Source organism: Colius striatus, chromosome 4, assembly GCF_028858725.1.
Source record: "Colius striatus isolate bColStr4 chromosome 4, bColStr4.1.hap1, whole genome shotgun sequence".
NCBI lineage: Eukaryota > Metazoa > Chordata > Aves > Coliiformes > Coliidae > Colius > Colius striatus.
This window is the reverse complement of record NC_084762.1, coordinates 4,617,748-4,645,556: the sequence shown is the minus strand read 5'-3', so window position 1 is coordinate 4,645,556 and position 27,809 is coordinate 4,617,748. Positions and strand designations below refer to the sequence as shown.

The window sequence follows — 27,809 nt, the reverse complement described above, 5'->3', positions numbered from 1 at the left end:
AGGGACCTGTCAACATCTGAAACTGGGAATATTTTCTGGAGGCTTCAGTGGTTTTTGTTCAGTGAGGGAGTAAACTCAGGCAAATGCCTTTCTGGTATCCAACTGAAAACCAAAATCCAGATGCTAAGATTCTACCCCCTTTTGTGTCAGGTGCAGAGAGTGGTCAAGAGACCACAACATTTTCTTCTCTGTCATACCCCAAAACCCCTCCAATTTACGTGTGCCACACGGACTCACTATTCCCAGGGGCCAGAATGAACCTGTGCTCAACGAAACGCAGCAACCACTGTCACTCCTTCTCCTTGCCAACAGCTCACTATCTGAAATGCTGTAAACAACAAATCCAGCAGTACAACTGCATGCACACACCGTTTGTGAACAGGGAAGGCAGCGCTCACTCCTGTATTTAAAGCTCTAACACCCTTCACGGTCTTACTGCAGTAACTCCAAGCTTCCAAGAGATACCCTCAGGGTCAAATCAGGTGTGTGACTTGTTCCCACTACAGCCCATTAAAATATTGCTGAACTGGAAAAAGCTTCAGCACCTGCCAGATCCCCCCTGTGATTTCAGCAGAGTTTGAAAGGCTAAAGTTGCCAAAATTACTGAATGCTCCCTCAGCCTTGCACACAGACTGACCTCATCTCTCTGCGAGTGTCTGCAATAGGTATGGGCAAAACCCATCCTTCTTCTGATTAAAATGTTCTCTCAGCTTGGAGAAAAACCCGAGAGCACTCGGATCTCGGCGCTCTGTGCTCCTCTCCCCTTTTGTTACCGTGCAAGAGCAACCTCCTAATTCCCTTGAACATATGGTGCTCTTCCTACTTCTGCTACTAAGCACATTTGGAGGAGAGATAAGCAGTTGCACAATTATTTTACAGCGATAAGGCAAAAAAACACCCCTTTGGGACCAGATTAATTTCCCTTGGTAATTACCAATGATTCAGAGTGCAATGACTTCTGAATTCTATCACTTTCCTCTGATAGCTTCACAGCCACCACCATGTGTTTGCTCTGCGTGTCTGTTATATCCCTTCTTGTTTGCATTATCATCTCTCAGCCTCAGCTAAAATGACAATATCATGATTAATCCTTTCAGGAAGAAAACAAGCAAAGCTAGGAATATGGAAAGCAGTGCTCCCACAATGTTGCTGTTTCCAGAGTCTCACACACCTGTGTTTCCATCACTTTCAACCCTTCTTGTAAGACTCATCAGCCAACAACTCTAAGAACGGAGGTAAAAGGAAACATTTTGATCTTTGAGAAATCTCCCAAAAGATCTTTACAGGGAGGAGTGAAAATCCTGCTCTCTTCCCTTGTGTCGGACCTTCCTACCTTTGTAAGAGCTGTGGTTGGTATCAAGGAGTGGCCCAGGGCTGTTGCTGGGTCTGGGTAATCCACAGACATCTGGTGACCTGGAGATGGAGGAGAGACGTCCACCGGCACCGCGCTGCTGCCGCGGGGCCCAGCTCCTCTCTCCTGGCCTTTATCCTCAGCTGCTTCCTGATGGGAGAATTCTGCTGGTGACCTGGAGCTCCTGCTGACCGACTGCACCGCGCTAAGGACAGTCATCTTGGTCAGCAGGGCTTTCGGGAGGCCGTCCATGGAGTCCGTGTGAACGCCGGCGAAGCAGTCGGGAAGCCTGATGTCTTCGTCGGTGCCGGCGGTGTCCTGGAGGCCGTGGCGAGAGGGGTGGTGCTGGGGGCTGGCTGTCACCGAGGGGGTGGTGGAGAGCACTGACTCAGCCTGGCTGTCTTCGTCGTCATCCTCGTTGTCGTTTTCGTCTTCGTCTGCACCATCGGACTCTTCCACGTCGTATCCTGACCGGTCGTAGCCAAACCTTTGCTTCTCACCTGCAAAAGTGGGAATTGGAAAATAAGCCCATGAAGGTCCTGGACTGATTGGGAAGGAGGTGGAAACACTTAAAATCCATGTGACATGGGCATTTTCTCAGTCACATCCCATCAGAGCAACAAGTAAGATTGATCAGGGGAATGGAACATCTTTCTTATGAGGAAAGGCTGTGAGACCTGGGGCTGTTTAGCCTGGAGAAGAGAAGGCTGAGGAGGGATCCCATAAATGCTTATAAATACCTAAATAGAGTGGGTGTCGAGAGGCTGGGGAGACACTTTTTTCTGCAGTGTCCAGCGACAGGACCAACGGGTAACAGGCACAAGCTGGAACACAAACAGTCCCACTTAAACACAAGGAGAAACTCGTTTGGTGCTGAGGTGAGGGAGCCCTGGCCCAGGCTGCCCAGGGAGGGTGTGGAGGCTCCTTCTCAGGAGGTTTCCAAACCCGTCTGGACGTGTTCCTGTGCCCCCTGATGGAGGGGAAGCTGATGGTTGGGCTGGATGAGCTCTGCAGGGCCCTTCCAAACCCCAACCACTCTGTGGTTCTGTGACTGTCGTCGTTTTCTTTCTTTCCCATCAAACATATCTAATTATAAAGCTCCATAATCTTTCCCCTTCTGCTTCTGTGTTGTTTGTAACCTTCTGGTCTGGGCTGTTTCCTATAAGCCATTTATAACCTGTGTGCTTTCACTTGGGGAGAAGTGAGCAGATTCCCAGTTGCTGAAGTCCCCAGTGAGGACACACAGAGCTGCTGTGCCAGCCTCAGTGGTGGGATACTCTCTAGCTGGTTCTGACTCACAAGTGGGTGTCCTTGTACCTAACATGAATCACTGCTGCAAAGGGGTTTGCAGGATGAAAGCAGAAAGACTGGAGGTTGTCAGGAATCTGTCACGTTAACAGGCAAAAGAGACCAAAATTAGACCTTCCCAGATTTCTTCACTTTGCTAATGTTTTGAATGGCTTATTATAAAATAATCACCCAAGATGTCCTAGGAGGCAAGAAAGCCCTAATCCTATCAAAAGTTACCTATGCATGGAACACTGCTCACATGAAGAAGCCCTCCTGACTTCAAGCCTTAAAGCCAAACTGCTGTCTGGTGGTAAATTTCTCTACAAAACGCAGCCCTGCTGCAGCTTTTCTCCTCCTTCCACATCACAATTTGGAAAGAAAGAATCGTCTTGAGGAAGGAGACAGAAAATCCCATCTGCTCTATCTGATTCCAAGCCAGACTGTCTGGGATATAAGATGAAATGCTTTGAAGGCACTGTTATTTTATATTTGATTAAAGGTCTGTCTGCTGAGCTTCCACATGAGGAAAAAAAAATAACACGAAAATCATTTGCCTCTGCAAAACCCAGGATGGCTGGTTAGTTAAAGGCTCAGAAATCCTGCTCTGAGGAAACCTACATGGCAACTTACCCTCAAAAGAAATGATTCTGGGAAAAAAAACCAACCCCAACAGACCCTTAGAAGAATTTTAATGTACTTAAGGCTGCTTCGTTATCCCAAACCAAAATAAGCATCTTGAACTCCAGGTAAAATAAATGGGTTTAATTGAGCTACCTCTCAGTAAGTTACCCACCATTATAAGCCTTTATGGCTTCAAATGAGCGGTGCAATTAGGAACAAGACTAATAGCTGCTTTGAAAACAAGAATCCCTCTACAATGACTTTGCCCCTCTTTGCCTACACAGTAATTTGTACATTAAATATGGAAATGATAGATTTTCCACGTTTACTAGAGCAGGCACGAAACTGCAGCGTTATTAAAAGTACCCTGAACTCCTCCAGGTCATTGGAACGGTGCTAACAAAAATAATACTTGAGATTTTTAAATGGTCTTCATTTATAATTCTCATCTACAGACAGAGCTGTTCAGAAAAAAAAGAGAAGAAAAGAATTTCAGTGGAGAAATTAATTCAGGAAGGTCCATTCCAAAAATATGTCAAGTGGGATTATTAAACACATTATTAACAAAACCACATGGAGCTATTCAACGTGGGGTTTTTTTTCCCCCCTGTCTCCTTCTGCTGTTTCTCTTCTTCACACAAACAGTGTTTCTTCATGATTAATTTGCAAAGCAAAGCAATCTAAAGCGTTGGAACCTCTGTGGATGTTACACTTCTGAATGGAAATAACTTCCCCCAGTGCCTCTGTAACCCATCTCAAAGACTTCTCCATGAGTTACATCCAAAGGGTGACCCACAGGTTTCCTGCAACTCTTTCAATAACACATGGGGCACTGCAAAGTCCTGGGCTTCAGTCTGGACACCTTCATTTTGGTCTGTTTACCAACATCATGTAACTATTCTCTGAGGAATTCTACTGTTTCTCTTCTTTCTTTCTCCCTCTCACCACTTGACTCACATTTCCTAGGAAAGCTGATGTCAGTCACCAGCTGGCAAGAGAAACTACCTGAAGCTATTAGCCTGCCCTGTCACCTTTGTGAAGCAAGGAAAACATATGCTCAAGCAATGCCCAGTTTTAGGAGAAGGAACTACCTTTTTCTTTCAATTCAACATTTAAAACCACTACAGGAATTACCAGCAAATGCTGCTCATGCAGAACTTTTCTGCTGAAGTCTCAGCCTTCTGGAATAAAACCCTGGGAAGGGAAAAGAGAACCATGTGCAGGACACAGATTCCTTACTCGCAGGACTCTGTGGGATATCGTTTCCCTCTATTGTTTCCCTGTTTCTCTCCACCCTCCCTGCATTTGCCAGCTTCTGTTCCAGTGGGGTTACCTGGAGCCAGAGGCTGCAGTGTGAGGTGACAGCGAGGAGTGTAGCTCCCTCGCTCCCACCCTGCTTCCAAATGTAAGCGAAGGAAAAACCCCATTCCTGCCTTGTTCCCTCTGGCAACACACAAAAGGATGAGCTGCCCAAATGACAGAGCCCAGAGAGTGGTGATCAACAGCACTGAGTGTAGTTGGAGGCCAGTGGGGTTCCACAGGGATCTGTTCTGGGGCCAGTCTGATTTAACATCTTCATCAATGACCTGGATGAGGGGACAGAGTGACCCTCACAGAGTTCTCTGATAGCACCAAACTGGGAACAGTGGCTGATTCATCAGAGACTGTGCTGCCATTCAGTGAGATCTGGGCAGGCTGAGAGCTGAGCAGAGAGGAACCTCATGAGGTTCAACAAGGTCAAGTGCAGAGTCCTGCACCTGGGGAGGAACAACCCCCTGCACCAGCACAGGCTGGGGGTGACCTGATGGAGAGCAGCTTCAGGAGACACACCTGGGAGTCCTTGAATCAAATTAAACCTGAGATGGCAAATGTGCCCTCGTGGGCAAGGAGGCAAATGGCATTCTGGGGGGCATTAAGAAGAGTGTGGGCAGCAGGCTGAAGGAGCTGAGGCTGTGACCATTCCCTGTGGTGAAAGACTCTTTCCCAAGCACTATCTCATTAACCAAGCAGTGTTGGCCTCCATCCATTCTGGTAATTGTATGCTGCCTGCTAAAGTTCCCTTGCAGCTTTAATTGGGGGGAAATTAATTCTTTGCTTCCTATCTTAAACTACACACAATTATAACCATATGCTTATGTAGCTGAGATATAGATATATATATATTCAAATATATATATATATATAATTAGAATGGACTCAATTTCCAAAAGGAACAAAATGACTCCTGTGTTTAACTTGGTCCAAGGTTGCAAAGCAGCGTGGGCTGTTTCAGAATGAAGGATGTGTCCTATATGTAAAGGCCACTAGCACGTGGGGAAATGGCTTTTGGCAGGGAAGTTCACAGGTTTTGGGGGGAAAAAAAAGGAAAACAGGACCAAAAAAATCCCATTATTAAGTGAAGGCTTTATGAAAGCTCTTTTGAGTTTGTAACTCTCATCATTTTCACAGAAAGACTGTGCAAGGCTGTCTCAATATTATACAAAGAGTGTTTCTCGAAGGGTAGGGAATGTCTCTTATCCTCTGTCAGCTGCTGCAATCTTTGTAACCCTTGAAAGACTCTTTCTTCTTGCTGGACTTCACAGGGGAAAGTGGGACTTTTGGCTACAGACCTGAGCTCTGCAAAAATTAGTAACAGCTGGAAATAAAGGTGTGATAGAAACGTGGACACAGCTTTTGATTGGGGATTTTGCTGGCATGCCAGAGTTGTATTTAATAAAACTGAGGTTTTAATCCTCTCTAAGTGCATACAAATCACAGGCAAAAATCACCTTAGCCCTTCATTTACCTTGCTGTCAGTTAATCAGCTCTGTACTGTGTTTGTGGTCCTGATGAGCTTGTTGGCTGAGGCTCTGCTATCCTGACATTTTTACCCCAAAGCAGGAACGAAAAAGCTTCAAGTTCTTCAATGCAGCAGCATGAGTGGGAATTATCAGCATTTTAATATGTCCATTAGTGCTGTGCCTCGGGCTGCTAAATCCACATGCTGCTCTTCCCAGGTGTGATGCTACAAATGAGGGAACTGAAATAGGTCTCCCCATGCACTTTAAAGTTCTTTAAAATTAAAAGGTTTTTCCTACAGGAATCCTTATTGTACATGGCTTTACCAAAAGCCATATAATTATCATCATACTGCAAAGTACCACAAGAAAGGGTCTTCAGAATCTCCATTTACAGCTTTTGCTTGTGGTGTCATCACCAATCAGTCCATCACACCACCTTGGCTCATCAGGCCCTGCCACAGACCTGCCAGTTTCGTACAACACAGTTCAACAGCTTAGACCTTAGTCACACTTGGTTATAACTTCATCTTATTTAGGTAGATTGTCGGATAAAGAACAAAATGTTTGTTTCCATAATTTCACCGCCAGGAGGATGAGAAAGACCTGAAAATGTAAGTCCAGACTGCTGAAGTTTCACACATTCCTAAGCAAATGGCCAGTTATGGTAACTCTAGGATTGTTATTGGCTCTACTTAAGAGATTAAAACCACAGTTTACCAAGCATCTACCTGCTGGGCTGTTCCCTACCTATTGCCACCTAAATATAAACTTACTAAATGGAAGTAGCTGCAGTTGTGGGTTAGTATCACATAAGGGCATTTCAAACCAAAACAACTGTGATGTACTCTCCACCAAACTCCAGAAAAAACACATATCGTAGCAATAAAGGCTGAAATGTTTTTAGTATGTCATTAGATCACCATAAACTTGAAAATAAGGTCTGTGTGTCATCAGTGCACTCTCTATTTCTCTAAACAATTACAAGCTTAGACTTGGGGTTTCACTCGTTGTCTTAGTCTTATAATAGACCACTCAAACACATCTTTTAAAGGGTAAAGCCATGTTCTGTGGAATACCACCAGCACCTACACCCAAATCTGCTGTCATGCTGCCTTTCTAATCTCTTCCTAGGCTTTTCTCGCCTGATTTCAGACTTGCTTAAGCTGCTGTCCACCATCAGAGAGGACTCACAGTGACATCTACTGGGTTCAATTCAGGCTGGTCAGAGCCAGGGCTCCTCAGAAAACAGGCAAAAACCTGGGCTTTTCACTTTCATTCCTAAGAGTATGGAAAGTAAGAAAGAACCAGCAACCAAAAGTAAAACTAATCTCTATTTAAAGGGATTATTTACACCTAAGCCTTCCTGAGTAACCTGTATGTTTAAAATCAACCATAACACCAGGCAGCCTATTCCCAGGCTGTAAGTGCAGGGCTCCAGCATGATTAAATGTATATCTAGTTGAAGATTAGACATTGATTTTAAAAAGGGAGGTCAAAATGTATTTCTTACAAGCTCTACAGAAGCAGCCTTCCATTCTGCCTGTGAAAGGAGAATACTACTGCCAAGGATTTTCATTTATTGTCACTCCTTAAATGTAGGTGCAGTGAAAACACAGCCTGAGTCATGATTAAGCTAATGAAGAGCCATGGAAACTCACTTAAGATCTAGGATAAGTAATACATAGCTAATTAACTTGGAACCATTGTATCTTTGAGGGGTTTCTTTAACAATGCAGAAAATTGAAGTGTTTTTAAGAAAATATATATATATGTGTGTGTGTGTATCCATGTATGTAAATATATATCTGAAACTTACAATTAGGTCTTTTCACTGGTAAAGTATTGAATATTTTGAGATAAAATGTCTCCAGAGAGACCACTGGAATAAGTTCTGCCCATCTCCTGATTCCATGCAAGTTTACTCAGGCACACCAGAGCACTCACACATGGGCTTCCATGGGAAATATGACAGGCTCCAAGACAAATTGTTGTTGTTTTTAAGGCTGCACAGCAAAAGGCTGGGGCAGCCTGGCCAAAGAGGATATCCCCAGTTGCAGTCTGTCACACTAAACAGTTCCCCCTGCCTGACAATTTAATTCAGATATTAACATTCCTTACATTGCAACCCTGGATTTTGGTGACAAGAACATTCCGCAGAGCAGAAGATGAAAGATAAATGGATGAGGGAATGGCTTTTGAATACAAAAAAAGCCAGTCCAGAAAGTATTTACTAATACCCAAATGATGACAAGTCCAAATAGAAAGAATGCTATGTTAAAAGCTCTGATCACACATAGTCTCAGGCAGCTTGGGAGCATCTCTTTCTTTTTTCTTCCCCCAGACATTAGAGCACAACAAAATTGCAGCTTCTCAGATTACTGAACAAACTCCATGTGCGTGCAAGCCTGTGTTCAGCCTTGTGCATGGCTTTGTACCCCTCGGTCAATCCTCCTGTGCTGTTCCTCTGGACTGCTATTAGGTCAAAGCTGATTTATACAAGTCTAAAAAACCTCCTATAGTCAAATAGTTGTCATTGCCTCTGCTTTAAAAAAAACTACATAGAAAGAGAATCAGCGAATTCCTTTGTAAGTAAGAGGTTGGTGGCTTCGTTAAACTTCTGGCTAATTCTCTCATTCAAAGTCTGATGGAAGGCATACAGCTTAGTTATTTTAAGCAAAGCTGCAAATGTTTTCATTGCCATAACCAATATTCCAAATGGTCAGATAACAAATTAGTTGCAGACACACAGACATTGTGTGGGTGAGGGGATAGGCCTGTCTCACACAGGAAGAATCTCACAGCTCTCGCAGCCTACAGGAAGAAGAAATGTTTCTTTCTGAGGTCATAATGATTTCTTATCAGACTTTTTGCCCCTTCCTCTAGAGCATCTCACATTGCCTTCCAGCTGAGGTAAGAGACGGGAATGGGCAGGCCACGGGCTCCAAGAGACAGATCATTTTTAACCACCACCCAATTCTTGAAGTAAAACAACATACAGGTTTAAATGCATCAGTTTTTGAAGTACCAAAAGGATAACAGACATAAACCCACCACCACCTCATGCCAGAGAGAGGTAGGGCTGTGAGAGCCAAAGTTGCAACACGACGGGTGCAGCTCGATAGGCAAAGCCCATTGTGTTTCCCTTGGTGGATGACATATTGCTGTCCTGAGCCTGGACCTAAAAATGGGCCAACGAGCAAGTTTCTGAACCACCATGAGAAATCACCTCAATGCAGGTGGAAGCTGACAGGTGAAATCTCATGTTTGAAGTGTACAGTTACCCACTGAACTTGCGTGGAGAATTCTGAATGCCCCGTGTTACGCGGGAACTGGAGAAGCTGGGCTGCTTTGGCTGCAGAAGATGTGTGTTAATCACAGGCTTAATGACCCTGCTTCTTGGATAGGACTTTTGTGCTGAGCTTTGTGCTGCACAGCTGCTTTTGCTAAGGGTACCTGAGCCAGCTCTTTTACAGAAGGCAGGGATTTTATGCCCAGGTTCTTTTTCCAGTTTGGGGTTCGTAGTTCAAGAAAGAAGTGTTACCTGTTTTATTCTGGGGTGGGGTGGGGGAAGCACTGGAGTCTCCAGTTGAAACTCCTGGAAGAATTTCAAGGATTATGTAGCAAAACCCTTTCAATGTTTGTCTTGCCTTTTTTTCCAAAAGAGAGTATTTCATATATTAATTACCATGCTGAAACAACGCATTTCAGGGAATATGTATTTATACTATGGTTACACACATCTGTAGGTGGCATGTAAAAAGAGAGGGTCTCTTTCTCTCTCTCAGTTGAACAGCCTCAAAGCCAAAGAAAAGCAATCTTTCAACAAATGTTTGAAATGGCTTACATCTCCTGGGTGTTGCTGACAACTCTGTCAGCGTTCAAAACCTTTCTCACTACGTTCTAACCACAAGTGCAGTTTTTAACGTACGGGATGGGCAATATCGACCCCTCAATCAGCAAAACGTTGTTCAGTTCCTAATTCTAAAGCTGAACAGAATTGTCAAAAGCTACAGAAGGTTGCTTAAAAGTTGTGATGGTTTTTGTCATCCAAATGTGAAGGGAAACTGCTCCTCTGTGAGAAGAGGATAGTAATTGGTGCTGCCATTTATCATCTGTGGTACCTATTCAGGACCTCAAATTGCAAAGGAGGACGTGTTTTCAGCTTACCAAAAAGGAATGTATCAAAGAAGGCCAAAAAAGGGAAAATGCAGGTTTCTTTGTACCTAGTGCACGACTGAATCATACCAGCTGAGTCATATTCCCAGCATTATTTAGGATTAGATTCAAGCTGATTCGCTTATCCTGCTGGCGGCTGTCATACGGGAGCAAGTGCATTCATCTTCCTTGCCCTTTACTGTTTAAATGAAGATCCCCACTGCTTTCTTTTCTCAAAACCTCATCCACAACCTAATAAACTATTCCACTGAAAGAAGACAAACGCAACAAAGGAAGGCAACACAACTCATCTCCCCAGCGAGAGACAGAAGGAAGGAGAAAACGCCGCCACTGCACTGAAACGTGCTGAGAGCTGCACCAGTCTCAACGCACAATCTTGTTCTCCTTCTCGCTGCCTCTGTGCAGCTCCATCTTTCCTATCACAAAACCCACATGAACAAGGCTCCTTTAGACTATGCTTGATCTCATGTTGTCTGCAAGTGGAGCTTTTGGGATGTGGGAAGTGCAGAAGTGCAATTATTAGCAAACAGGCTCCTGTTAACACTCTCGGCACTAACGGAGAAGCAGAGCAGCTCAAGATGAATAACGTTCATAATTCCTTAATGATCCCTATCTGCTGATTTACACCCAGTTCTTCATGAAGGAGGACAAAACTCCACACTGGAAAATGATCAGTTTCCTTGCAATCCACTCAGCAACACATTTGTGACTTGAGGGGCACGTTAGTGGTATCACTCCCATCTCTGATCTTTCATTTCATGCCCAACTATTTTCAAAGAAACATTACAGTTGACTACCTTTTTTTTCCCCTCCTTTTCCCTAGACAAATGGCTGATTTTCTGGCATTTTCAGTCTTGTCATATCTATCTGTGAAACTGATAAAGTTAAATTGCATAACACTTGGTGAAAAATTCAGCAGCAAATGATGTTTGGCATATGCTTGTCATTTCATTTGGCGAAAGCTTCTCGAGTGCTTCTTGCTCCCTTAGACTAGCTTGTAAGATTTTCACCTCTCTATCTTTTCCCTCGACAATAATTTCAAAGGGTAGGAAATTGAGATGACAAAATAAATACCGAAATGCAGTAAAGAAGGAAGATTTTGATTTCTTACCAAATTCCTCTTCTCCATCCTGGTCATCTATTAAGCCTACCGAGACTCCCAAATCCATGCATTTCTTGCTATGTGCCTTTGACTTCATATGTTTTGTCAAATTTCCTTAAGAATAATAAGACAAAAAATGCTCTGTGACTATACAAATGCATAGAAATATATGCTCAACAAGTCTGTATTCAGCTACGTTCATAGCCATGTATCAATTGCTTTCACAGAATCACAGAATCATTTAGGCTGGGAAAGACCTTTAAGATCATTGAATCCAACTGTTCCCCCAGCACTGCCATGGCCACCACTAACCCACGTCCCTCAGTCCCACGGCTTTGGGATCTCTCCATGGATGGGGTCTCCACCCTGGGCAGCCTGGGACAGTGTCTTAACAACTCTTTTCTTTCTTCCCCAATCTCCCATCTAAACCTCCCCTGAAGCAACTTGAGGCTGTTTCCTCTTGTCTTTCTTGGGAGAAGAGACTGAGCCTCATGTCACCACAACCTCCTTTCTGGTAGCTGTAGAGGGTGCTCATGTCTCTCCTCAGCCTTCTCTTCTCCAGGCTGAACACCCCCATTCCCTCAGCTGTTCCCCATCAGCCTTGTGCTCCAGCCCCTTCCCCAGCCCCTTCCCCAGCTCCGAACACAGCCCTTGAGCTCAGCCTCACCAGGGCCCAGCACAGGGGCACAATCCTGGTCCTGTTGGTCACTCAGGACACAAGCCAGGATGCCATTGGCCTTCTTGGCCACCTGGGCACACTGCTGGCTCATGTTCAGCTGCTGTCAACCAACACTCCCAGATCCTTTTCCCCTGGGAAGCTTTCCAGCCACTCTTTCCCAAGCCTCTTGCCCAGGCACTTAGCCTTGTTGAATCTCATCCCACAGGCCTCAGCCCATCACTTCACCCTTATTGGGTTCACTCTCCAGCATCTCATCTTAAAGGCCGAGTGTGTAAAGATGTAGTAATACATTTTGACATGCTATCCATCCCACTTTCTGCAGCACTGGCTTATTTGTTGGAAGCATTCCCCCCAGCTGCTGAGTAGTGTTGAACCCACTACAAATACAACTGTTTCTGAGGTTACAGCTGGGGAGGGATTTATTGCTACATGATCCTCAAAGACAAAAAAAACCCTACTGCTTACATTTTTCTGTTGAAATTATTCTACCTGTGAACTTCTCCTGTTTGTTTCACTTGAGTCCTGTATCTACCACTGTTTAACGTACCTCCTGTTTAAGCACTGATGCATTTAAACACTGTCCCAGGCTGCCCAGGGAGCTGGGGGAGTCCCCATCCCTGGAGCCATTGCAAAGCTGTGGAGCTGAGGTGCTGAGGGATATGGCTCAGTGTGAGGGGAGAGGTTGGACTCCTTGAGCTTAAAGGTCTTTTCCAACTGAAATGATTCTAAGTACCTTGTGTAAACAGTCTTTAAAAAGTAGGGATCCATCTTTGGGTCTTAGAAGGTCAAGTGGAAAGTGAACCTTGAAATTCAAGGGTATAAAGACCATTTTACTAGAGTAATTTAATAAAGGTCAATTTCTTTCCCAGAGCAATTAGTTGAGTGCCAGTAGGACTACAATACTGTCACTGTCACACCTCCAAAAGATCACTGTTAGGGACTTCAAACTCTGTGTTCCCATCTCCATCTGGGATGAGCAACCAACCAGCTCGCTTGTCTTTACCTAACTTCCACCATACTCCCACATGATTTCCCTCTCCCACTCATGTCTCACCCATCATGGCAGGCCACACAGCTCACTCATACACAGATGTGATTGTCTGAATAAATGTGCAGAAGGAAAAGAGGGAAATCAGAAACTACAAACATTTGAAGCCTTAGACAACAGAACTCCACAGAGAGAGAACGTCCTCAGCTTACAAACAGCCAAATGTGAGAAGAAAAGAATCATATTTTCAAGTGGAAAGGGGAAAAACAAAAGGGAAAAGTGGACAGGAAAGTAGCCCTACCTTTAGTTTTGAAGGAAAAGTTGCAGTAGTTGCAGTGGTAGGGCCGGACGTCGGTGTGTGTGCGAATGTGCTTCTTCAGCATGCTGGGCTTCTTGCAACGGATCCCACATTCCTCGCAGATATACTTCCCTCTCCCTCTCCCCCGAACGTACACATAGTCTTCATTTGACTTGTACCTAGGAACAGTACCACAGGGCAATCAGTTGTAAAGGGAAAATGATTCTAGTTAGAAACCCTGACCTACCAGAACATTCAGAAGCTATCTGATGGATGCAAACGAAGGACTGGTGAAAGCAATCACTCTCTTTTTCTGCTCAACTTCTGCATTTGCTGTAACTCCTGTCTACATTTTCCACTAGCTCTTGTTTAGGAGCAACAGCACACCTTCTTGATAAAGGCACTGTTTGATAGGAAGCATTTAAAGGTTTCAAACTCCCTCTTTGCAACAGAGGAACATACTTTCTTTTCCAAGTGTGGGGTTTGGGCACCATGAAGAAGCTTTAATAGAGCATCTTTGAGGCTCTGTGTTGGGTGCAGAAAAGGAACAACATCAGTGGGAAAGTCTTTAAAATTCCCTGTTGGTGAGCTCTGGCCTCAGCCTACTGGGACTGCCTCTAAGACAGGAAAAGTCAGTCAGACTCAATTACACCCTTCATGTCTCTGCTCAAGGACGCCAAAGCTTGTGCTTAGCTATTGTGACCTGGTCCCTGTGATGTCTGCATCAGAGGAGAGACAATGTTCTGCCTGGTAATGGCTTCACTCCTGGCTTAGACTGGATTCAACCAGGAACCAATCAACAGAAAGCCCCAGAGCCTGCCACCAATTAAGAGAATGACAAAACATGCACTGAAGTTTTGGAAGTGGCACTGACACTAAACCAAAAACCTGGTTTATGAGGTATGTGTAACATGTAGTATGTTTTTAACACTTGTGGCTAAAGCAATTGCTACTCATCTCAGGCAACTGACTTAAAGAACTGCAGTGCATGGAGGAGGGCTCTCAGTAAATATTTCCATGGCACTTTTCAACTCAGGAGTCGTTCAGCCAGTGTATGCCACAGTGAACTGCCAGAGACTGTTCCCTAGTCTGCTGCTCAGTCCCTGGACTATATCCCCTCTGGCAACAAGTCACACAACCTTCTTGCAGAATCAGGGTCTTATTCACCACACAAGAGGAATACAGGAGAAGAATTTCCATCTCTGGCTGCATGTAGCTGCCTTTACTGCTGATTAATGTTTGTCCTTTGGAAAAAAAGTGAATCACACTGCTTCCTCTTTATTTCATTACTCCTCCCCCCCAATAACTCTCTTCTGATAACTTTCCATTTTTCTTGGAAGCATAAACCAACATCCCCAGACCACAGTAAGGGAACTGGTTAAATCAAACAATAAGCAACATCTCTCCAAAGTCCAGATTCAAGGGGAAAAAGGTCTCTTCCCATCGATATGTAATACACAAAGCACAATACTTGCCCTCCATCAAATATTTTAACTCTTCTGGGTTCAGTTTTGATGAAGGAGTTTTCTTTGTCGTGCTCAGTGCTTGACTCAGAGTTTTCCTTATTGCTGAATTCCGTTGCAGCCAGTTTCTTTCTATTTAATGCTCGCTGAAAGAAAATGAGATACGTGTATCACAAAAACGAGTCATCTTGTATATGCCATTCAGACCTGCAAGTTAGGGTGAAGAAAAGCATCATAAAAGCCACCATTAGAATATCTGATTACTAAAAATAAATATAAATGTTAAGATACATGAAAGAAAAAACACCCTTTGCTGAACTTCTCTGCTATGCACTGTGGACGACACTGTAGGCAACCAGGAATGCTTTGAATCTGCAGTAGGAGATGCCTCCTTCTTCTGGGAAGGTGAAGGTGATGGTTTTTTGCTCAGGTAAGCCTTCTAACAGAGTAAAGGTGCTTAAGAATTTAACCCAATTGCTTCCCCAATGGCTACATCTTTGCTCTTCTGCTCTCACCATAGCAACTGGGCCATGCGGACGGGGCTCTGGCTACGTGACACACTGCCCCTCACCACTGGACAAAACAAAGGGGGAAACTTTAGTGTAAGACCAGTTATCTGTGCTTTTTCCTCAAGCCTACATGTTTCAATATCTGCCTGGTGTCTGCCACAGCATGGCAGGGAAGAGCTTCCCTGACTGGTGTCTCTCCCATAGCTGTGGGTCTGGGGTCTCATCCGCCAACCCACGACCCTCATGGCAGGAGCTGCTTTCCCACGGCACAGCAAAGAGGAGAAGGGTGGGAAGGAGGGGTGTACCAAGGGAAGATACCAATAGGGAACTTTTGTGATTGCTGTTATACTTTTGTTTAGACATACACCCATTTGGTGGGGAAATCTACTCTTCTCCATTTGGTGAGGTTATGAAGAGGGGCTTTGGAACCCTTCCAAAACAGGACTCCACACTGAATTCCCACTGCCAGACCAAATCACACGACAAAGTGCACCAGTTGTCTAGCAGCACAAAAATACATTTCTCCATTTCCCCTGACTATTAATTAAGGAACTTCTTCTTTACTTCTTTTTCTTTAAAGGAGGATGAGTTCCCCCAACATTTGATGATTAAAACCTACTCCTTCCAAACCCAGGATATTTATAAACCAGGCAACAATGAAGGAATGCTCCAATTAGCCTGCAATTATTACTGCTGTATTTATAAACTGTTCTGCCCACGTCGCTGGCACATTTACCACGTTTGCTCCTATTGATAAGGGAATAAAATTATGAGTGGTAAAAAAAAAGTCTGCCCTTATGTTTTCTACTCATTATAAAATTGAATCCTGTAAGCTTGCAAATTCTTGGCAAGAGGGATGACTTTGCTGGCTGGCTGACTGAAAATGACTGATGAACTACGCTGGTCGTTGCATATATCGGAGGGTGACATCATTCTGGCACCCAGTCCTTGTCCATAGCTCTCCATGAGGTCTCAGCCACCACCTTTACTTCCCACCTGATGAGGAATGAACACAGAGCAGAGGAAAAACATCTTCCCGTTGAATTCAAAGCCCCAGGAACCCGCACAGGCTGCAAGCACTACTCCAATCCAAATGCCACCATGCAGCCCTCTGACTGATTTGGGCTGCATTTTCCAACATCTGAGCAGTTCCAACACAGCACACAAGACAACTCTGCCTGGGTGTAGGAAGAAAGAAATGTCACCCTGCATGTTTTAACAGCATTGATGCAAGGTGAAAGAAGATATTCTGGATGAGAGGTATCAGCAACAGAGTCTACTCCAGTAACTCCTGTGTGTTCCTATACGTTACCTGGCACACAAACTGCTTTTCTTTCCACTGCAAACAAAGGGTAAGAAGGTGACATTTGTAATGTAACAAGAAAAGAGTAGTGGAAAATGGAGAACACACACAATAAACCAAATATCACAGAGAGATTCCCAGCAGCTGGAACAATCCAATCTGTAAGTGCTTCATTTTCACATCATAAAGCCTAAATACTCTTTCTAAGAAAGAAATGACAAAGGAGAAGGAAAGATTCCAGAAGCATTCGATCCAAACTACAGTGAAATAGTGTTATAATAAATGGTATATTCACCTGAGTGAAAAAACCTAACACAAGGCCAAAGACCTCTAGATTCTCCTCCCATCCCTTCTTAAAACACACTTATGTGCAGACATAGCCTAACAGAGGTGTTCAAATCATTATTTACCTCCCACTGAGGTACCAGGCATCACTGGTTATGTGCTGCTTTAATGGCTGTGTCAGTGTCTTAACCATGCAAAATGCTGCCATCACAGAGATGCTCCAATAGAAACACCATGTTTCTGTCACAGAAGCCTACAGACATGCTCACTGACACTGAGAAAAGCAGTCTTTTTAGGTTTTATGAAGAATCCCAAATTGATGCTGAGGCCTTGGGTCCTCTGTACCTTTTGAAGAGCAGCCAGTCTCTAAGGAGCACGGGTTTCTTACGTAGAAAGCCTTTACTGTACCTCACCTAAAATCCCCCCAAACCCCACACATAGTGGTGGAAAGGGTAGGAAAAGGGCAGTGCTGTAAAACCTCCCTCCCCACGACTACTTATGCCTTCTGTTTCCCTCTCTTCTCCCACAGAGACAAAGACCATGATTCATTTCTACTTTACTCGTTTTGCTCCAATTTAACTGGTATAAACTTCAATTACTGGTATAAAACTGGAAGAAAAAAAGAAGCTTTTAGGGCTGCCCTGAGACCAGAGTTCAATAGATACTTCTGGTACTTCACAATACCCTTTGGAAAAAACCCCATGCTCACAGCCTGAATCATCAAAGTTACACACTTCAGATTAGAATATTCATTAAACATTTTCCCCATTGGTATTTAGCCACTTGAGGAAAATTGGGGGGGGGTTAAATATCTTTAAACTTTTACTAGTTTACACATAAAAAAAATCTTCTGCATTAAAGTACTTTCCAGTGGACTGCTGTGGCACATCATCCAACAAAGGAAAGCTTTCCAGCTAGGAGAAACTTTCCATTCTCCAGCCTGTTCTTGCCCAAGAACCCTCACCCTGGAATAACTGCACACATTGCTTCAGTGAGGGGAGCAGAGATCAACTGAGGGGGTTGAGAAAGGGCTCTTGGTACAAGACCAATGGCTTCAGCTGAGGGAAACTGGTGAAAAAATAACAGCAAACAACAGAACAATAAAAGAGTAGGGAGACAGAGTGAGCCTTTTCCATTCAGGTGAACCTCCTGTTACATTTTAACGTGCTGCCCTCATTCCAGGAGCTTCTCTCTTGGTACCATTTCGTGGTTTGTTCTCTGAATCACTGAAACGTGCCAAGTTCACCTATTGCCTCTGAGCAGCGAATTGTGCAGAGCAAACAAAGCCCCAGGGTTCCTCATTGCTTGCCATTTGTTCACATGTCTCTTCACTTCCCACAGCATCTATTGTTGAAGGAACTGGGTGTTTTGTGCCAGTGGTTAGCAGCCAGTGATGCAGCCACTAAGAGATCTCTGGACTTCTGAAGCCAAAGCCAGGAACAGTTCAGCAAGTGGTTTTATCCTGGTAAGAAGAGCAGCAGTTAAAGCCCCAAGAGCAGATGATGCCACATCACTTTGGGAAGGGCAGGAGGTGAGGTGTAACAGTGCTGCAGTTTCATGATTCACAGATTGTTTTACAGCAGCACTTCAAGCTCTTTGTCAGGTCAGGGTTAAAATGTGCAAACAGAACCCTCAGAGACTTGCAGTCTAAACTGTGGTTGCTGGAGGAACTCGGGACTTGGCTTTGTTGTGGGGTTTTGTTTGAGGTTTTTTTTCCTCTCTCAATGGAATATTAATTTCCAAAAGGACCTCCAATGTTTTCCATCCTCAGATTCAAACAGAAAAAAAACCCCCAGTAGAATTACTGAGCCTAAACTGAGTCAGGAATTTCAGTTTTCCCTTTCTTCAAACGTGGCTTCTGTGAGGATGTTTCCAAGCTGGCAGCGGCTGTTCCACCACACAGTCTAGTTGGAGACTGGGAATACAAATGCATACTGTAACAGCATCATAGAACCATGGAATGGTTTGGGTTGGAAGAGACCTTAAAGATCCTCTCATTCCTGGTTGTTAGACCAGGTTACTCCAAGCCCCATCCAACCTGCTCCATCCAACCTGCCCTTGGACACTGCCAGGGATGGGGCAGCCACAGCCTCTCTGGGCAATCCATGCCAGCACCTCATCGCCTTCACAGGGAAGAACTTCCCACTATCTTATTTAAATGTAGCCTCTTCCAGTTTAAAACCATCTTTATCATCTTGAAAAGCAGCTGAAATCCTGCTGCCTGAGTCATTAGAAAGGACAGCACACAAACTCTGGAGGTGTTAGGTCCCAGTACCTATCAACTCTTTGAGATTTTTCATTTCTGTCACCTTATACCTTGCTCATATAATCTGAGATGCCAATTAAACTTTAATTGGTGCTTTCTTGCTGCACTTTCTTTCTTCTTAATGGCTCTGAGCATAGGCTGTAAATCAGCCACAAGCAGAGCTCAAGAACCCTTCATTTTCACCGTGCTCCCGTGCTTCATTCAACACGTCAAGAAAGACTGAAGAAAGATTAGTAACTGCGGTTCTTTTGTGGTAGAAGCACTGTAAATGTACCTGACAGCTGCCTATTACAGCATTTAAGTACTCCTGGAGTGTTTAAAAGGGTGCTGTCAAAATATTTTTCAACAATATTATTATCCATTATTTGTATTCCAAACAGAACTTGTTTGTAGACAAAATTTGATCTTCAAGAGGCACGCAGCAGCTTTGTTATCACACAATTCCTCCTGATACACTGCTCTTTAAAAACAAACATGAGTCAATGGCATAACTGATGTGAGACTTGCCTTAGAATCACTCAACAAAAAAGCTACATCACAGATTCTTTTCCCCCCAAAATGGCACTATTGAAGTGCCACATCTCGTGAAGTGTGCGAGGGAGAAGGGGGAAAAAGGTCACGCTAAGTTTAAACATAGCTGGCATGCTAATATGGAACCAACTAATTGGTTGGTTCTAACTAATTAGAACTAATTGTCTCCAATAACTAACCAACTCGGTTACAGCACTAACACAACCTCAGCAGCCTGCATGTGTTTCGACCTCCACTATAAATGTCAGCAAAGGCTCACAGTGATTTCAGGAGGACCGGGTTTAACTCTATCGCTCTTTTAGGCCTGAGGAGTTTTGGTGTATCTTCTCGACTCCTTCTGTAATTCTGAAACTATTTCTTCCTCTTACACAGAGTTTCTCACCCTATTGCTCTTTTTTCCCCACTGGTGACTTTGCATTTCAGCAAAATGTTTAGCAAACACAAATACCTTCCAGGATAACCTCTGACAGCAACAGTCTCTGCTGTTCCAACAGCCATGGACATCCACATCTCTTCCCAAGGCTGTGGTCGGTCTCCTCTACAGATCCCAATTCCCAGCCCAACACCTGAGAACTTTTGCTGATGGCAGACTGCAAGTTATGAGTGCTTTTAACCACCCTCTAGAAAAAGGTTTCTCTGAAGGACTCTGGAGAAAGGGAGGTCCGTGGTTAACGTCCTGTTTTTGTCAGCTCTGAAGAGCAGTTTGGCATCAAACACGTGGCAGACACAGCAAAGAGGAGAGCAGAGCACAGAATCAGGTTGTACACATCAGAAAGCTTGACTGCTTCACTAGAAGGGACAATAAAAATAACTACTAGCTCCATTAAATAGACAAAACCCTTCTTGCCACACTACAGGGCAGAAAGCCACCTCTACCCATTCGCAGAGGTGGTTCCATCACTAAGGAGCATCACTGGAGCATCTTTATCATGAGGAAAGGCTGCAGGACCTGGGGCTGTTTAGTCTGGGGAAGACTGAGGGGGGAATCTCATTAACACAAGTATTTAAAAGGTGGATACCTAGAGAATGAGGTGGCTTTTTTTCTTTCTGCAGTGCCCAGTGACAGGACAAGGGGTAATGAACAAAAGCTGGAACACAAACTCCTATGGTGCTGAGGTGAGGGAGCCCTGACCCTGGCTGCCCAGGGAGCATGTGGAGGCTCCTTCTTGGGAGGTTTCCAAACCTGCCTGGACACGTTCCTGTGCCCCTGATTGAGGGGAACCTGCTTTAGCAGGGGGTTGAGCTGGATGAGCTCTGCAGGTCCCTTCCAACCCCCTCAATCTGAGATTCCATGAAGGAACGCTAAAACCCAGCCCAAACCAGCAGCTTCAGGCCTGCTCATAACGAAACTGTCCAGTGAGTGGAATCCCCACCACACATGTGCAGCCTGGAGACAGCTCAGGAAATAACAAGTGACTCCTTTGCCCTGCCACGGACTTGGACTGCACTGAATGACGTGGTGTTTCATGTGGGTCGCAAACATCGCCCACAGTATCCTCCACGTCATCTTTGGAGCCACATCCATCCAAGAAGCTGTCAGGGGTTTTATGGCAGCTGTAATTTTGTTTTCAGCTCCGCTATTTTTGTCATTATTTCGCACCACTGATGAACCTGGGTGGGAGAAAGGGAAATGCTACACTGCTGCTCTCCGAGTTAAAACCATCAGCGACGGTGAAAAAAGTTTTGATGGCGTATCCATGGACACCTGCTCAGGCTGAGCACTCTTTTATAACAGAAAGCACCATCTGACTTTTAAAGTACGCAATTATGATCTTAAATTAGCCTGCTTTAAGTTAAAAGAGTTCAGAAAATAGATCTCTACCCCACCTATTTTTGTTCTACCCTTTGCATTTAGAAACTAGCCACACGCGTTCCTGCCAGGATAAAACACTTCACACAGGAGCTAATTTCCATGAGAAGTGATAAATCCTTATGAATGAGTTTCTTAATGGAATTACTTAAGATCTTTTCAGCAGTTTGATGCAGTGTAACTAAAATAAATAGGCACATACACTCTGTGTCAGGCATATTACATTCCCCAAGAGATGAACAAGCATGATCTCTGCAAATCATCAGTACACATCAAGTATAGCTCAAATACCTTGGTTAAGCTGTTCTTCCACTTGCTTGAGTAGACCAACACATCGGACCTGGGATGAGTAGTTCTTGCTTGAGTGTACAGGGGCTTTTCCACTTTTTGTTTGGAGTTGAGGAGGGAGAGAGCCACCTTTGTCGACAGACCAAGCGGATTGGGATTGTTGGGGCTAACGGTCCAGGTGGAATAGGCTGAGATTTTCTGGTCGTTTTGCAGCAGGTGCAACGGTTTTCTCTTCAGGAGGTAACACCAGGTAAAGCTCGTTGTGGTCTTGAGGCTTGGGAAGGACAACCTCTGCATTTCTCCTGCGTTCATCGCAGCCAACGTAGTTACAGGCCTTGCCTGGCCCTGGCTGTTGATGTTCTTGCTCTCGTTCCCTGGGGACCTCCTCTCTTGACTGCCGCTGCCAGCCTTGAGAAGAGAACTCTGATTGTTCACCGGCGACAATTCGGATGGTTTCCTAACTACAAACACCGGTGACGCCGAAGACTTAAGGTCTTCAGATTCTGGTGACTCCTTGGGGGTCTCTGAAACCCCGGTGTCAGCTGCAGGACGATCAGACACCAGCAGGTCCGAAGCACCAGCTTTGCTGCTCTTCTCGTGCTGCACAACACCATCGGGATCTAAGAGGTGATTTTCAAGAGGCTCCGTGGTGCAAACCTGTCTTACCAAAACCGGTTTCTTTTGCTTACCGGTAGGGTCATTAGATCTAAGGTTCAGGGAATGCAATGGCCTGTTATCCATCACACAGGCAGCCCCACTCTCATCTTTAACACGTTTTTGCTGTTTTTCCATGGCAATGTCTAAGCTGTTGGCTGGGGAAAGCATTCGCTTGCTTGAAGCCGTAGCTTCTGGTTGAGGGAAGAGCCCGCTAACTGGCACTTTCTGAATGATATTCAAAGAGCTTGACAGAGGTGAATTTCTCAATTCCAGCTGGGAATTTTCAAATTCAAACGAGTTTGGCAAAGTCCTCTGGTGATCTTTGTGAGATTTTGGCACCTGCGTTTTGCCTTCGAGCGTTGGCACCGTCGCGACGCTGGTTTTGCAAACGGACCGATTCCCCTGCTCCTGGGTGACCAAGATGTGGGGGAGGGCTGTGACGGTTGCAAAGCCGTAGGACGGCACGCTGCTGTGGATACGGACGGGAACCACAAAGGGGGGAAGCTGAGGTATCTGGCTGCTGCAGTTGTTCGGGACGATCTGCTTTAGAGGAGGCACGGAGTACGGGTTAGACACGTCAGACAGTTTAGCCTGCAGTTCAAAGGAGGCTGCATTCTGCTCCGCCCCAGCTTGACTTGGAACAGTCTGAGTTGCTAAGGTGTTTTTTAGCAATTTGGAAGAGTAGGGCTGACCTATATACAACGTTTTCACTTGAAGTTGGTACTTTGGAGCGAAGCAATCCTTTTTGTCATCGGCGTGACAAGAGAGGGAGTACGTGCTCACCTGCTCCCCTTGGGCTGATGTTTTAGCAGACGGCTGGGCAGGCTGGCGAGTCGAGGATCCCTGTCCTTGATGGTTCAGTGCGTGATCTAGAGGCTGCTGAGCCGAAGCCAGGCTAACAGGAGTACAGTTCTGAACCGCCGCGTGAGGCCTGGAGTGCGTCTGGGAATGCTGAGTACTCGAAGGAAACTCCACCGAAGGTTTGCCCGAGGGCTGCAGCCTGTGCAACGGCGCCGCGGGCACGTCCGGAACGTGGGCTGCCTGAAACGAGGAAGTTGCTTTGACTTGAGGCTGAGGGCTTTCTGGAGCGATATTTAACGATATTTGTCTTACGAACGGCCCCCTCCTCCTCTCTAGCAGAGGCACGTGTCCAGTCACTCCATTTGCAGAGGACCCTTTGGGAGCGGCTGTCTCCAGGAGGGGGGCAGCTTTGGACGGAGACATGCTTCCACAATCGAAGGACTTACTCCTGTAGTCCACGACCTCCATGGAGGGCTGCGTGCAGCTGATCTGCTCCGAGGCGGCGCGTCTCATTTCCCGGTAGTGAGGCCCGGGCACGGCCAGCGCGTGCGAGCCGGCGGGAATCATGAGGAATTCCGAGGGCTTACTGACAGCCTCCGCTTTGGACGGGTTCTCGGCCTTCAAAGTATCATCTTTATCGAGGGAAGCCGAGAAACTGGAGGCGTGAGACAAACTGCTCTCGCGGCTGAGGCTCCTGGAAAGCGTGGAGTCGAGGCTGGATTCGGCGGACGAATGCTCCATCTCGGCCAAGCGAATCCTTTTCTTCTTGGGTGGGAGCTTTTCCGTTGGCAGTTTCGACAGCGTCTCGCTGCGCTGCGGCCAGTTAAACCTTTCTGTCTTCTCCTGGTCGCTGCATTGGTTTTCCTGGTCCCTGTCTGGTTCTTCCGTGACCAGTATTTCGGGAACCTGGATGTTGTGCTGGCGGATGAGCCGCGAGGGCTGAAGCGGAGCGCTTCTCTCGGTGGAAACGATTTGGCTTCCCTTAACCTCCCCTCTAGGTGCTTCTAAGGACAAGGGTTGATGATGCTGGGGCGTATTCAGACGAGGGTGCCTGTCTTCTTGGATCACGACCGTATTCAAGGAGCGGTGCTTGGCGACCTTGTTGGGCTCTTGAGAAGAAACTGGCGATGCTCTTTCGAACGACTCGGATTTCTCAAACGAGCTGTTTCTGCTCAGTGAATTGGTGTGCTGGATAACTGAAATGCCAGTCCCTTGCCTTTTCAGCTCCACCTTTTCTTGCACGGTTGAACCCGCCTGCTTCTCGACGAGCGGAGCCATCTTTGGCTCGGCAGGCTGATCCGTGCCTCGAGCCACAAGCTGAATTTGGGGACTCTGAAGTAGCAGGTTGCCTGGCTGTTGCGATCCCAGCACCGTTGTGACACCGTGTTTCGACAGCCCGGAGGAATTTGCTGCTTTGCTTTGGCTTTCCGTGTTCTTTGCAGCTATGCCCGTATCATTTTGCTGTGGGTCATCGTCGTCGCCGACGCTTTTCATTTTCCTTCTCTTCCTTATCTGGGGTGTCTGCTCCCAGACGCCGGTCGAGGTCGTGACTCTGTAGTGCAGAATTTGAGGCTGGGTACTGTTTGGAACGCTTTTATGCTCGGGCTCCCGGGTTGCTGCTTTTGTTTTAGGTCCGTGCAACTCGGAACAATAAAACTTCTTGTGGTTTTCGAAGTTTTCCAGTTTCCTGTATCTGTTTCTGCAGGTTTCACACTCAAACATCGTCCCTCTCACCTGAGGGGACTTCTTTGTTTTCTCTACGTTTGATCCCTGTGCCAGGGACTTGCTCCTTTGCAATAATGACTCATTTGATAAATTACACCCCAGGTAGGTTTCCTCCACAGATCGCACCGGCCCGAGGACTTGGCTTTCGCCGGTAGAAGAATCTTCTATGGCTGCCTGTCTGACGAGGGGCCGAGGGTGCCCGCCTTGGCTCAGGGGAGCAGCAGGTCCCGACACAAACACATCGTCGTACAAAGAGCCGATTTTATCGTCAAACGACTGACTTCCTCGGAGGGGGTGAGAGGGAGGTATGACGTTGGGAGGTACTGCTGAGTAGCTGGTGGTAGGCATGGAATTGCTTCGTGTTATAGGTAAACAGTCGAGGGACGGTACAGACAGAAGAAAAACTTGCTTCGATTTCTCGGTGGGTGTGAAAGGAGACTTTGGTATATCAGAGCTTGAGCTGGTTCTTCTTCCCATAGGCTTTAAATCAAACTGGAAGGAATCCTTGAATATGTAGGATTTGGGTGAATCTATGCTTCCTCTCCTCGAAAGCGACGTTCTCCTTGGTTTCACGCTATCTAACTGTTTGTCATCCACCACCGCTTCGTTATCAGAAATCAACTTTGAGATCCGCTCCTCCAGAGTTTTTGTTGCCATGGGAGGTCGCATTTGGCCAGAGAGCATCAGATTCTTTTCGGCACAAACCGTTTGCACCACTGACGCCACCACGCCGCTTGCTCGTGGCACACAGGGCAGGGTTTTGTTTGCATCTTTCTCGGAGGTCAACAATCCTCTGACGAGAGGAGCCGGCGGGCTCATCGTTTGGTCGGCACTTTCGGAACGAGAGAAGTAACCAGAATCAGTGCTCCCCAAACTTCTGGGGCTCAGGAGACATTTTCCTTGCTGCTCTTGGGAACCATCGGTCGCCTGCTGTCTCTGGAGCTGAGCGTGAACCGCTCCTACAGCGGACGCCACCTGCTCCTCTGCTGGGCCCGTTTCTCCTTTCTGATGTTGCTTGGCGTCGTTCTCCTTGAATGGGGCCGCGTGGGTTAAATTTGACTGAAGAGCCGTCACTTTGAGGTCTCCTTTCCTCTGTGCTGCAGCAAGCTCGGGGGCTGGTTCTGTCACTTTGGGGCTATCAGCCCTTAAGGGAGAAACATTTACGGGATGAACCACTACTTTTGGTAAAGCCGCCCTTACTTGAGGTTCCGTATCGTGCAGCGAAGAGTCGCCTGCTATACAGTCTGGGTTGCTTGATGGGACGGGGCTTCCTTTCCTCAACGTTTCTGCACTCGAAATGACTTTCACTATTTGTCCGGGTTCCGGTTCCTGCTCGTCTTGCCTTTCATCAGCAGTGCCTTCATCTTCACTCTCCCCGCTCTCTTCCACGTCTGAATGAATGCTAAGTGCTTTGTCCGAGTCGGGGGATAAGAAGAGGCCGCTCGAATCCGGTTGTAGGACGAGCCCGAGTTTGATGGCGTGGGCGTGAGATTTTTTGTGCTTGTACAGATTGCTTTTGGTTTTAAAGGAAAACCCACACGTGACGCATGGATACGGTCGCTCTCCGGTATGGGATCGGATGTGCTTTTGGAGAACGCTGGGCTTGGCACAGGCCCGATTGCAATACTCACACACGTACTTCCCCAGCTTTTTAGGCTTCTGGTCTTTCAGCAGGCTGCATATTTGTTCTACACCGTGGTTTACAACCGAGGCTATCTGGGCTGAATTGTACATGGGACCTATAGACAAGTGTGTGGAGCTCGATGTGCTAATCGACTGGGGTGAGGACGAACTGGCTACTAACTGGTTTTGAGGAAAAACCTGAGACACGGTGGAAGGTGAGGTGTGAACGACGGACGACGTCACTGCTATGCTGTATAACTGCTGCAGCTTGGGGTTTTCTTGACCCTGCTGCTGCTGCTGCTGCTGCACCAGCGACCTAGTGAAACTCGGGCACATCACAACCTGCTGACTTTGTTGACTGGTTTTGGTAGGAAGATCCTGTGAATGAGAAAGCGACGGGCCTTGTGCTTGTCCAGTCTTGGCGGCTGCTGCTACGTGCACGTTGTTTAACGTGCAAGGGTAATAGCGAGGCCCGGCTGCAAAGTCCTGCTGCGACAAAGCTGCCTGGTTTTGGACGCTCATGGTGTTGGACGTGAGACTAGAAGAGGTGCTTACAGTTTTATTTGGTCTCAGTTTCTCTATCTGCATCCCGTAAGTGGGGCACTCTTGTGCTAAGGTGTTCAGTTCAGGCTCCATAGCTTTTAGTAAGACATCGAAGGCAGTACGTGTGCACGGTGACGACGTACCGCAATCAGCAAAGGTAATACATTCATTACTGTCAGTCTTTGTTTTACTGGACGAGGAGTTGGAGAGAGACTTCTCTGGTGAGTTCAGGTCCTTTGCAGCAGTCTCCTCCACCGCCTGTGTACCTAAGTTCAAGGACTGATGCGTCAAGGAAAGTTTTGTCTGCATTGATGTCTCCGATGGGGCCGTTTCGGCACGGATCTCGCTGCTGGGCACTCCCCCGTTTTGGCTGGTACACTGATTTCCGTTCTGCACGGGTGTGTGATCCTGTGCCGTGCTGTGTTCAGAGGCATCTGGAAGAGCTTTTAGGGGTGAAGGGTCCACATTTTGCTTAACCTTGGCTTCAGCAGGGCTTCTCAAAGGCGATTTTGGTATTTTTTTCAGGTGGTTTTCGGTCACAATCTTTTTTCTTTTCACACCTTTGATTGTGTCTTGGGTTCCTCTAGTGCCAGCATCGGTGATTTCTGTGAAAACATAAAGAGAATTAAAGAGAATATTCAAACTGGATAATTTTCATTTATATCGTTTCATCCATCCCTCAGTCTCAACAGCAAGCCCTGGGGCAATGGGACTGTCCAT

At 46.1% G+C, this 27,809-nt stretch overlaps 1 protein-coding gene across 6 annotated transcripts in view; it reads right to left on the bottom strand.

The window, feature by feature from the left end:
• The window catches only part of HIVEP1 (HIVEP zinc finger 1), a 124,188-nt gene that overhangs the window by 10,085 nt on the left and 86,294 nt on the right, over nt 1-27,809 (bottom strand). For all 6 annotated transcript variants that reach the window (XM_061995114.1, XM_061995115.1, XM_061995117.1 and 3 more), the window contains exons 4-8: nt 21,744-27,694; nt 14,761-14,894; nt 13,289-13,464; nt 11,330-11,434; nt 1,334-1,851 (exon numbers count right to left, since the gene is read on the bottom strand). In XM_061995114.1, coding sequence (XP_061851098.1) covers nt 1,334-1,851; nt 11,330-11,434; nt 13,289-13,464; nt 14,761-14,894; nt 21,744-27,694 — 6,884 coding nt within the window. The remainder of the gene's footprint in view (nt 1-1,333; nt 1,852-11,329; nt 11,435-13,288; nt 13,465-14,760; nt 14,895-21,743; nt 27,695-27,809) is intronic.